This window comes from Oncorhynchus nerka, linkage group LG9a, assembly GCF_034236695.1.
Source record: "Oncorhynchus nerka isolate Pitt River linkage group LG9a, Oner_Uvic_2.0, whole genome shotgun sequence".
NCBI lineage: Eukaryota > Metazoa > Chordata > Actinopteri > Salmoniformes > Salmonidae > Oncorhynchus > Oncorhynchus nerka.
The window spans coordinates 10143579-10155595 of NC_088404.1; the positions used below are offsets into that span (position 1 = coordinate 10143579).

The following is a 12017-nucleotide window of genomic DNA, read 5'->3' on the forward strand; positions in this document are numbered from 1 at the left end:
TGTGCGTGTGGAATAATTCGGTTTCTCTAAAAAATGAACGGATAAGTATTCAATTTATAACCAGAGCTCGTGTGGCGTCGTTAAAAGCTACACCTCGAAATATATTTGTGTTTTGAAAAGACAACTCCTGGAAATATTAATAAGGAAAGTCGAGAGAAGATAAGAAAAAAAACATCAAATAAGTGTGACTGTGTGAGAGACAGAGCATCACAAAAGGAGGGCAGTAGCGCGCAGCGCGGGACGTCTGTGTTGATGATGATGATGTGATGCGAAGAATGAAAGACATGTCCTAGATCTGCTCTCCCTGCAATATGTCCTGAGTTGGTCTGTGACTGAAGCCTCCTGCCTCAGTACATTGCGTCTATTTTGGGGGTGTATTTCATTATTTGCATTACTGTATCTGAATAAGAAACACAGATAGAGGAAAAAACCAATCCGGACAGTGTAGCCCTGTCACCATGCGTATAATGGAGACTCGTTTTTTTATGACCGTGTGGTGAAATAATAGCCGACCTATGTAGCCGTTAATTATATTGGCGATCTATTCTTGTTTTAAATGGATGATTGTGTCAGGGTTCTTAGTTCGTTCTGTCAATAACGCATCGGTAATAACTCATGCCATGTCCCATTACCGGATAGCCCCTCTGGTCTAGAGGTAGCTTTTATACTGCTTCATAGGCATACTTCCTTAATACTGCTATATGAGTGATGGCAATGCCAGTAGTAGAATCTGACAGTAGCAGTGGTGTAACACATCTACGGAACAGTAGCAGTAACAGCACCAGCGTTCGCGACAAAACCTCCAGGGCACCGGAGCGCAATGGTTATGTGAAAACAAGTTTCATCCAGCCACAGCCCGACAGTCGAGATCGAGATGGTGATTGCTCATATGGGTCGTGCATGGTGAGGCTCGTATTCAAGATATGGAGTTCCCAAAGACTCCGGCGTGTAGTATGTGTGGGCTCACTGTCTGTTTTTCTCGCTCTGGTGGTTAAATTAGCCGACTGGAGGACTGAGCTCAGTAGCAGTGGTAACAGTAACAGCAGGCTGCACTCCAGCTCTCCTGTTCATTTCGTGTCAGGCTACGCAGGGGAGTTGTTGCTAACTCTCTGGCATCTGATCTCGCCTGTATTTACCCTCGTATGTGCCTTCTTTTGGGTGGGTTTGTATTTGATCCGCTGCGGAGTGCTTATCCAAACCGCCCTTTTCCTCCTCACTCTTTGCCACCTGGGAGAGACAGCGGCGTGGGCTCTCGTGCACGGCGGGACTTGGACGGATGAACAACAGCCGTTTTCCTTCAGCACGTCAGCGGCCGCGGTCGTGCTCGCCTGCCTGGCAACCGGCACACTCATGGTAGCGCGGCTCAAGCACGGCATCTCGGTCATAGTGTTCGTAAGCGTCGTTCGGACTATCTCGCTCATCTCGTTGCACAAAGTCCGGGCCACTTGGAGACCTTACGTGGCGTACCTGGTGGGAGTGTTGGGCATCCTACTGGCGAGGTATGCTGATAGTCTACTTCCGAACCAAGGGATACCCAGGGAGGGCTGTACCCCCTCTGTGACTGGGGCGAGGGAAGGGGACGAGACCCCTGTGTTTAAAAGGCGAAGGAGGTCCAGTTCTGTGATCTCCACAGACATGGCACACAGTCAGTCCAACAGCAAGTCACACAGGAGGACCTCGCTGCCATGCATTCAGAGGGACCAGGTAAGGAGCTCTTTTCTTCTTCTGTCTGTCTTAATATACTGTACCGGAGTCCCGTTGGACTTGGCGGACTGTATGGCTGGTTTGTCTGTGGCTCATTTTGGGCTCTTCCTCAGGCGTTGGTTGGATTAGGGTTGTCTCCAAACGTGTATTCAAGATAATGGAATAATAATAACAACAACAAAAACATTATAATAGAAACAATATGATGTAGCCTATTATTATTATTATTATTATTATTGAATAGCATTAGTTTATTGCAAAGTGTTGCTGAGTCTATCATTAATTATCGCTGTATTATATGTATGCCTGTATGACAGGCCTACTATTGACGTTATCAGCAACGAGGAGCGTAATCGTAAGGAATAGAGTGATAATAATAATAATACTATTATGATTAATATAAAATAATACTTCATACTGTTATTATCACTTTGTAATTTTTCTATTGAAATTATACTTTGAAAAGATCAGTGCTTCTTCTTTGCTTGTTATTAGTCACTTTGATGATACATTTTATGGTTTATTTTTGTATTTTTTTTTCCCCCCGGTGCGTTTTGATTATGTTTGCTTTGAGATAGATATCTGGACTGCTATTATTCTGAAGAGAGCTTGCTAGTCATATTCCTCCATCATAACATTCAATAATAACAGAACTCTTAACTAACAGTGGATATAATATTCTCTTGGATCTATCAAGTGTCTGCTGTTGTGTAATTGAACTTGGCCATATCCCCGTAGTACAGTATATTTGGAACATTTTGATTGATGTCCTACATAGTGCTTCATCAGAGATTATACTCCAATAATGGTCGGAATTTGAAATCGAATTTGAAAATTTGAAGTTTTTAAAATGTATTTTCACTCATAAATTGGTACATTTCTCATAAATTGGTACCTTTCTATGTAATTTCCTCAGTTTTTATTTTCCAGTGTGATTTTTCCTCCGATATTTGTTTCAGTGACATGCAGTTATTGAATGCTCTAAGTACAATAGAATATATCATGATTAACTTGGAGTTCTCTCTCTCTCTCTTTCTCTCTCTTTCTCTCTAGCTCTGAGTAGTCTATCAAATGTGCAATTCTATTTTAATTTTAATGGAAGTAGCTATAGGTAAGATGTGGATGTTATTGGTTCATCTCATCACTAAATATGTCCTGATGGCACCTTATAATTCATTTAAGACAAAACCATAAATCATTTACAGACGTATGGTATTGTTAATGAAACCAATATTATCCACTTCGACTTAATGTCAGAATTGAGGTGTTTCATGTATTCTTAGGGGATGGGCATTTGAAATTCTATCAGTATTCGAATATAATATCAGTGTACTTTTTCGGATTTCGGGGTAGTCGAAGTACATGTGTTGTATTATTAAAATAATGTTGTTGTTGTTGTTGTTGTCGAAACTTAACTTCAATGGAGACTTGCTCTTGCGACTCCAGAGAGAACCGGTGCACTGCGCTCTGCTGGTTTTATCAGAAGGGTTTGTGGAGGGGGGTAAGAGAGCAGAGGACGATGTCTGTTACGGTCTATGTGCCAAACCGTCTCCCGCTAATTAGACAAACTTGTTGTTGCCATAGGTTATCTATCTTACCATCTGGTAGTGCCTGACTTAATAATAATAATTAATTGGATTTAAATAGCGCTTTTCTACCAACGGACGTACTGAAAGTTTTACATAGTAGGTGGAAACTGACCTCATTCACCACCAATGTGTAGCATCCACCTGGATGATTCACAGCGACCCCTTTGCATCAACTCGTTGTAAAGAAGCTAGCGTGCTACAGTAGCAAGGCTAATTGAGGCTGTTCTGCTGCGCTCTCCGTCCAATGTCTACAACAACTTCATTCATACGAAACAACTGCCTACCTGTTGGTTGATCCTTGTAGCCTACTCCTGCTCATTTAGCCAATTTAATTCCACTATTTCAACTCCATTTTGCATTGGTTAAAAATCAGTGGCGGTCAGTGCGGTTTAAGGACGATTACATGTTTTCAGAAGCATGGCCTTATTTCTATTAGCGCATATCGGGTGACTGTCATTCATATTCCAATCACACAGTTCATTGTATCATCGATAGGTTTAGCCTATTACATTACATGAATGATTCTCAAATTTCCCTAAACCTGTCATGAAGTTGCTACAGTACAACCTATAGCCTATGAATGAAAGTTTACAATGTACAGTGCATTCAGAAAGTATTCAGACATTTAGACTTTTTCAACCTTTGGTTTTTACATTACAGCCTTATTCTAAAATGGATTAAGTTGTATTTTCCCCTCATCAATCGACACACAATACCCCATAATGACAAAACAAAAACCGGTATATATTGAAATATCAATTTTCCGTAAGTATTAAGACCCTTTACTCAGTACTTTGTTGAAGCACTTTTGCCAGCGATTACAGCCTCAAGTCTTCTTGTGTATGACGCTACAAGCTTGGTACACCTGTATTTGGGGAGTTTCTCCCAATATTATCAGCAGATCCTCTCAAGCTCTGTCAGGTTGGATGGGGAGCATTGCTGCACAGCTATTTTCAGATCTCTCCAGAGATGTTAGATCGGGTTCAAGTCCGGGCTCTGGCTGGGCCAATCAAGGACATTCAGAGACCTGTCCCTAAGCCACTCCTTCGTTGACTTGGCTGTGGGCTTAGGGTTGTTGTCCTGTTGGAAGGTGAACCTTCGCCCCAGTCTGAGGTCCTGAGCACTCTGGAGCAGGTTTTCATCAAGGAGATCTCTGTACTGTTCTCCGTTCAACTTTCCCTCAATCCGGACTAGCCTCCCAGTCCCTGCCACTGAAAACATCCCCACAGCATGATGCTGCCACCACCATGCTTCACCGTAGGGATGGTGCCAGGTTTCCTCCAGAAGTGACGCTTGACATTCAGGCCAAAGAGTTCGATCTTGGTTTCATCAGACTAGAGAATCTTGTTTCTCATGGTCTGAGAGTCCTTTAGGTGCCTTTTGGCAAACTCCAAGTGGGCTGTCATGGGCCTTTTACTGAGGAGCGGCTTCCAGCTGGCCACTACCATAAAGCTCTGATTGGTGGAGTGCTGCAGAGAAGTTTGTCCATCTGGAAGGTTCTCCCATCTCCACAGAGGAACTCTGGAGCTCTGTCAGAGTGACCATCGGGTTCTTGGTCATCTCCCTGACCAAGGCCCTTCTCCCCCGGGCCAGCTCTAGGAAGAGTGTTGGTGGTTCTAAACATCCTCCAGTTAAGAATGAAGGAGGCCACTGTGCTCTTGGGGACCTTCAATGCTGCAGATCTGTGCCACGACACAATCCTGTCTCTGAGCTCTACGAACAATTCCTTCGACCTCATGGCTTGGTTATTGCTCTGACATGCTGTGAGACCTTATATAGACAGGTATGTGCCTTTTCAAATCATGTCCAATCAATTGAATTTACCATAGGTGGACTCCAATCAAGTTGTAGACACATCTCAAGGATGATAAATGGAAACAGGATGCACCTGAGCTCAATTTCGCGTCTCATAGCAAAGGGTCTGAATACTTATATAAATAAGGTATTTCTGTTTTAGTTGTTTTTATAAATTTGCTAAAATTTCTAAAAACCTGTTTTCATTTTGTCCTTATAGGGTATTGTGTGTAGATTGATGAGTAAAATCAAACATTGTAATACATTTTAGAATAAGGCTGTAATGTAACAAAATGTGGAAAAAGTCAAGGGGTCTGAATATTTTCCGAATGCACCGTAGATGCACACTCTTGCCTGCATCTTGCTGATATAGGGTGTTATCATTAGTCCATGTAAGAAAACATTTTTTAACAAGCTACAAGTGTGAAACGCGTTTCGGCTACCAGTGCATCTTTTTATGGGGCACATTTATAAAAACTGTCATAAAACTGTTGTTTTATTAAAATGTGGAATGCAGTGGCCTATCCTTGTATGCAATGCTGCATAGATCATTACATTTAATTCTAGTCAAAGGCTTAAGAAAAAACACCTGTCTGACGCACACGCACGCACACACACACACACACACACACACACACACACACACACACACACACACATGGGTTAGAGGGGGTTCTACTTTGGTCTGGATTTACAGGACCCGAATGAACATGCGGAGCTTCTCAATGATAAACACATTGCACCCTATACCCAATGTAGTGCACTAATTACCAGGGCCCATGGCACCCTATTCCCTATGTAGTGCACTATTACCAGGGCTCATGGCACCCTATTCCCTATGTAGTGCTCTAAATAACCAGGGCCCATGGCACCCTATTCCCTATGTATGGTAGTGCACTAATTACCAGGGCCCATGGCACCCTATTCCCTATGTAGTGCACTATTACCAGGGCTCATGGCACCCTATTCCCTATGTAGTGCACTAAATAACCAGGGCCCATGGCACCCTATTCCCTATGTATGATAGTGCACTAATTACCAGGGCCCATGGCACCCTATTCCCTATATAGTTTCCCCTTGTCAAAATTAGTGCACTATTATAGGAAGTAGGGTGCCATGTCAGATGCACTCATTTTCGTATCAAAGAGTGTCATCGTGACCTGGGTCAGGAGCAGTGAAGAGGGACAAGGTTAGGGACATGTCAGGCTGCTGTGGCGGTATAGGCCATGTATGGCCAGTCAGCCACTTGAAATACAGGCTAACCTCTCCTCTCCAGGTTGGTTGGCTACAGATGGAGAGTTTGCTTGTTGGTTCTGCTTTGCGGTCCCAGTGAGTCGACCCATTTCTTTTCTCCTTCTCCTGAGCAGAACTGTGTTGCTAATAGGGTGTAATTCATATAATTTGAGCTATTATTACCTTTTAATTACAATATTATGCCATTATTATTACCTAATCATCGCCTTACAGTATTATTGCCTTATTATCACCTTATTATCACCATATTATCACCATATTATCACATTATCACCTTATTATCACCTTATTATCACCTTATTATCACATTATCACCTTATTATTACTATATTATCACCTTATTATCACCTTATTATCACCATATTATCACCATATTATCACCTTATTATCACCTTATTATCACCATATTATCACCATATTATCACATTATCACCTTATTATTACTATATTATCACCTTATTATCACCTTATTATCACCTTATTATCACCATATTATCACCTTATTATCACCTTATTATCACCATATTATCACCTTATTATCACCATATTATCACCTTATTAGTACCCTATTAGTGTCGTATTATCACTTATCACCTTACTATTACCTTATTATTACCTTATTATCACCATATTATTACCATACTATCACCATATTATCACCATATTATCACCTTATTAGTACCATACTATCACCTTATTAGTATCATACTATCACCATACTATCACCATATTATCACCATATTATCACCGTATCATCACCATATTATCACCTTATTATCACCTTTTTATCACCTTTTTATCACCTTTTTATCACCATATTATTACCATATTATTACATTATCATCACCTTATTATTACTTTATTATTACCTTATTAGTGTAAAATTGTCAGCTTATTACATTATAATCACCTTATTATCAGCTTATTGTGAACACATCGTATTGCTTATGATAAGTGAATTAAAATGATCCTTCTACGTTATGAAAATATGTGCCCATTTGATCTGCTTGACTGGTTGGGTACAATACGAGTGTTTTCGTGTGTCTCATCTTTTAAAATGGAAACAGCCAGACATTTCCAGAATATTCCTCCAAGAGGAATGTGGCCGGCGAGGGGATGTTTTGTTTTTGTATGATGAGCGACGAGGCAGAAAATGGATTTAGACGGGTTTGAATTATGTTGTAGGCCTACACTGACAGGATTATATACAAACTAAGATCTGCTTGTAGGAAGGTTGGATGACTAATTCAGTCATTTAACGTCCAGTGTTTTCTGAAAGGAAGACGTTAAATAACTGTCAAAGAGAAAGCAAGCGTTCACATACATACTGTATAATGATGTAGAACTTGTTATTTTATATGAACCTTTATTATAATCTTATAAATAGACTTCTAATATGTAATGTTTCACAAAATGTTTTTACACCTGCTTTGCTTGCTGTTTGGGGTTTATAGGCTGGGTTTCTGTACAGCACTTTGAGATATTGTAACGGTTTTCGAATGGTGAAGGAGAGTCGGACCAAAATGCAGCGTGTATATTACGATCCATGTTTAAATAAACAAACGTAACACGAATCTAAATACAATTACTACAAAAACAATAAACGTAAATGAAAACCGAAACAGCCTATACTGATGTAACCTAACCAAGACAGGAACAAGGACATCAAGACACTAAGGACAATCACCCACAATCCAACCAAAGAATATGGCTGCCTAAATATGGTTCCCAATCAGAGACAACGATAACCACCTGCCTCTGATTGAGAACCACTCCAGACAGCCATAGACTTTCCTAGAACACCCTACTAAGCTACAATCCCACTAACATACACACCAAAACCCCCAGACAAAACACACCACAATACAAAAACTCCATGCCACACCCTGGCCTGACCCAATACATAAAGATAAACACAAAATACTTAGACCAGGGCGTGACAGAACCCCCCCCCCCCTAAGGTGCGGACTCCCGAACGCACCTCAACACAATAGGGAGGGTCCGGGTGGGCGTCTGTCCATGGTGGCGGTTCCGGCGCGGGACGTGGACCCCACTCAGTTAATGTCTTAGTCCCTCTTCCTCGCGTCCCTGGATAGTCCACCCTCACCGCCGACCATGGCCTAGTAGTCCTCACCCAGAACCCCACTGGACTGAGGAGCAGATCGGGACTGAAGGACAGCTCGGGACTGAGACAGCTCGGGACTGAGGGGAAGCTCGGGACTGAGGGGAAGCTCGGGAGTGAGAGAAAGCTCGGGAGTGAGAGAAAGCTCGGGAGTGAGAGAAAGCTCGGGAGTGAGAGAAAGCTCAGGAGTGAGAGGAAGCTCAGGCAGGTAGATATATCTACCAGATCCTGGCTGGCTGGTGGTCTCAGCAGATCCTGGCTGACTGGCAGATCCTGGCTGACTGGTGCTACTGGCAGATCCTGGCCGACTGGCACTTCTGGCAGATCCTGGCTGACTGGCAGATCCTGACTGACTGGCAGATCCGGAAGAGTCTGGCTGACTGGCAGATCTGGAAGAGTCTGGCTGACTGGCAGATCTGGAAGAGTCTGGTTGACTGGCAGATCTGGAAGAGTCTGGCTGACTGGCAGATCTGGAAGAGTCTGGCTGACTGGCAGATCTGGAAGAGTCTGGTTGACTGGCAGATCTGGAAGAGTCTGGTTGACTGGCAGATCTGGAAGAGTCTGGCTGACTGGCAGATCTGGAAGAGTCTGGCTGACTGGCAGATCTGGAAGAGTCTGGTTGACTGGTAGATCTGGAAGAGTCTGGCTGACTGGCAGATCTGGAAGAGTCTGGCTGACAGGCAGATCTGGAAGAGTCTGGCTGACTGACGGTGCTGGGCAGACTGGCGACGCTGGGCAGACTGGCGGCGCTGGGCAGACTGGCGGCGCTGGGCAGACTGGCGGTGCTGGGCAGACTGGTGGCGCTGACCAGACTGGCGGCGCTGGGCAGACTGGCGGCGCTGGGCAGACTGGAGACTCCGGCAGCGCAGGGGAAGAGAAAGGCTCCGACAGCGCTAAACAGGCGGAAGACTCCGGCAGCGCAGGAGAGGAGACAGGCTCTGGCCGCGCTAAACAGGCGGGAGACTCCGGCAGCGCAGGAGAGGAGACAGGCTCTGGCTGCGCTAAACAGGCGGGAGACTCCGGCAGCGCAGGAGAGGAGACAGGCTCTGGCTGCGCTGAACAAGCGGGAGATTCCGGCATCGCAGGAGAGGAGACAGGCTCTGGCTGCGCTGAACAGGCGGGAGGCTCCGGCAGCGCAGGAGAGGAGACAGGCTCCGGCTGCGCTAAACAGGCGGGAGACTCCGGCAGCGCAGGAGAGGAGACAGGCTCTGGCTGCGCTGAACAGGCGGGAGGCTCCGGCAGCGCAGGAGAGGAGACAGGCTCCGGCTGCGCTAAACAGGCGGGAGACTCCAGCAGCGCAGGAGAGGAGAAAAGCGCTGGCTGCGCTGAACAGGCGAGGCGCACTGAAAGCCTGGTGCGTGGTGCTGGAACTGGTGGTACCGGATCGAGGACACGCACAGGAAGCCTGGTGCGGGGAGCTGCTACCGGAGGACTAGAGTGTGGAGGTGGCACAGGATGGGCTAGACCGTGAAGGCTTACTGGAGATCTTGAGAGCAGTGTTGGCACAGGACGTGTAGGCTAGGGATGTGCACAGGAGGCCTGGTGCGTGAGGCTGGCACCAACTTCACCAGCCGACTAACACGCACCTCAGGACGAGTATGGAGCGCTAACCCAGGTGCCATCAAATCCCCGACACGTTCCGTCGGTCGAATTCCATGCAAAAAGCACTAACACAGCAACTCCCTCATTTCTCTCTCCTCCAATTTCCCCATTAACTCTGGTTTTGGTCTCCTCCTTGGCTCCTCACGATAAACAGGGAATGTTGGCTCAGGTCTGACTCCTGACTCACTCTCCCTGAGCCTCCCCCCAAGAAATTTTTGGGGCCGATTCTCAGGCTTACGTCCGCGTCGCCGTGCTGCCTCCTCATATCTGCGCCTCTCAGCTTTCGCCAACTCCATTCTCCGATAACCTTCCGCGCACTGTTCCATCGAATCCCAGGCGGGCTCCGGCACATTCCCTGGGTCGACCGCCCACCGGTCTATCTCCTCCCAAGAAGTATATTCCATACTGTGCTCCTCTTTGGGCTGCTCCTGTTGCCTCTTCTCCTGCTGCTCCTGTTGCCTCTTCTCCTGCTGCTCCTGTTGCCTCTTCTCCTGCTGCTCCTGTTGCCTCTTCTCCTGCTGCTCCTGTTGTCTCTTCTCCTGCTGCTCCTGTTGCCTCTTCTCCTGCTGCTCCTGTTGCCTCTTCTCCTGCTGCTCCTGTTGCCTCTTCTCCTGCTGCTCCTGTTGCCTCTTCTCCTGCTGCTCCTGTTGTCTCTTCTCCTGCTGCTCCTGTTGCCTCTTCTCCTGCTGCTCCTGTTGCCTCTTCTCCTGCTGCACCTTTGGGCAGCTACACTCCCCTGGTTTAGCCCAGGGTCCTCTCCCGTTGAGGATTTCCTCCCATGTCCAGAAATCCTTATTCCGTATCTCCTCTTTGGGCTGCTCCTGCCTGTTGACACGCTGCTTGGTCCGTTGGTGGTGGGTGATTCTGTAACGGTTTTCTAATGGTGAAGGAGAGTCGGACCAAAATGCAGCGTGTATATTACGATCCATGTTTAAATAAACAAACGTAACACGAATCTAAATACAATTACTACAAAAACAATAAACGTAATGAAAACCGAAACAGCCTATACTGATGTAACCTAACCAAGACAGGAACAAGGACACCAAGGACAATCACCCACAATCCAACCAAAGAATATGGCTGCCTAAATATGGTTCCCAATCAGAGACAACGATAACCACCTGCCTCTGATTGAGAACCACTCCAGACAGCCATAGACTTTCCTAGAACACCCTACTAAGCTACAATCCCACTAACATACACACCAAAACCCCCAGACAAAACACACCACAATACAAAAACTCCATGCCACACCCTGGCCTGACCCAATACATAAAGATAAACACAAAATACTTAGACCAGGGCGTGACAGATATCAGCTGATGTAGGAAGGGCTATATAAATACATTTGATTTGATTTGATTTGATTCTTCCAGTGCTTGTGGTCGCGTGCGGAAGCTTTTGCAAAATAATACAGGTAACTTTGAGGTTTCGTCTTCCTCCATTCCACTCAGTGATTCCTCACCGTCAGCTAAGGAAGGTAATGGATGACAATATTCACTGGAGAGGAGAAGATTATAAGAGTCAATCACGACCAAATCCTCCGACCACCTGAACAAGGTTTTTCCCTCCGCGCCGTAGCCCTCACCAAACTGGCCACCTGGTCCACAGTTGATCTTCCCACTCATAGACTTTGCACTTCGCTCTGTTCATCCACGCACTATGCAGCCTACACTAATAATCAATAAACTATAGACCCTACACTAATAATCAATAAACTATAGACCCTACACTAATAATCAATAAACTATAGACCCTACACTATTCATCAATAAACTATAGACCCTACACTATTCATCAATAAACTATAGACCCTACACTAATCATCAATAAACTATAGACCCTACACTAATCATCAATAAACTATAGACCCTACACTATTCATCAATAAACTATAGACCCTACACTATTCATCAATAAACTATAGACCCTACACTATTCATCAATAA

The 12017-nt window shown here is 45.0% G+C and overlaps 1 protein-coding gene across 1 annotated transcript in view; it reads left to right on the forward strand.

Moving 5' to 3' along the window:
- The first annotated feature begins 613 nt into the window (after positions 1–613).
- Positions 614–12017, forward strand: part of LOC115126107 (cGMP-inhibited 3',5'-cyclic phosphodiesterase 3A-like) — a 248870-nt gene continuing 237466 nt past the window's right edge. Inside the window, exon 1 of the mRNA XM_065022295.1 lies at positions 614–1704. Within this exon, the coding sequence (XP_064878367.1) occupies positions 709–1704 (996 nt within the window). The 5' untranslated portion in view covers positions 614–708. The remainder of the gene's footprint in view (positions 1705–12017) is intronic.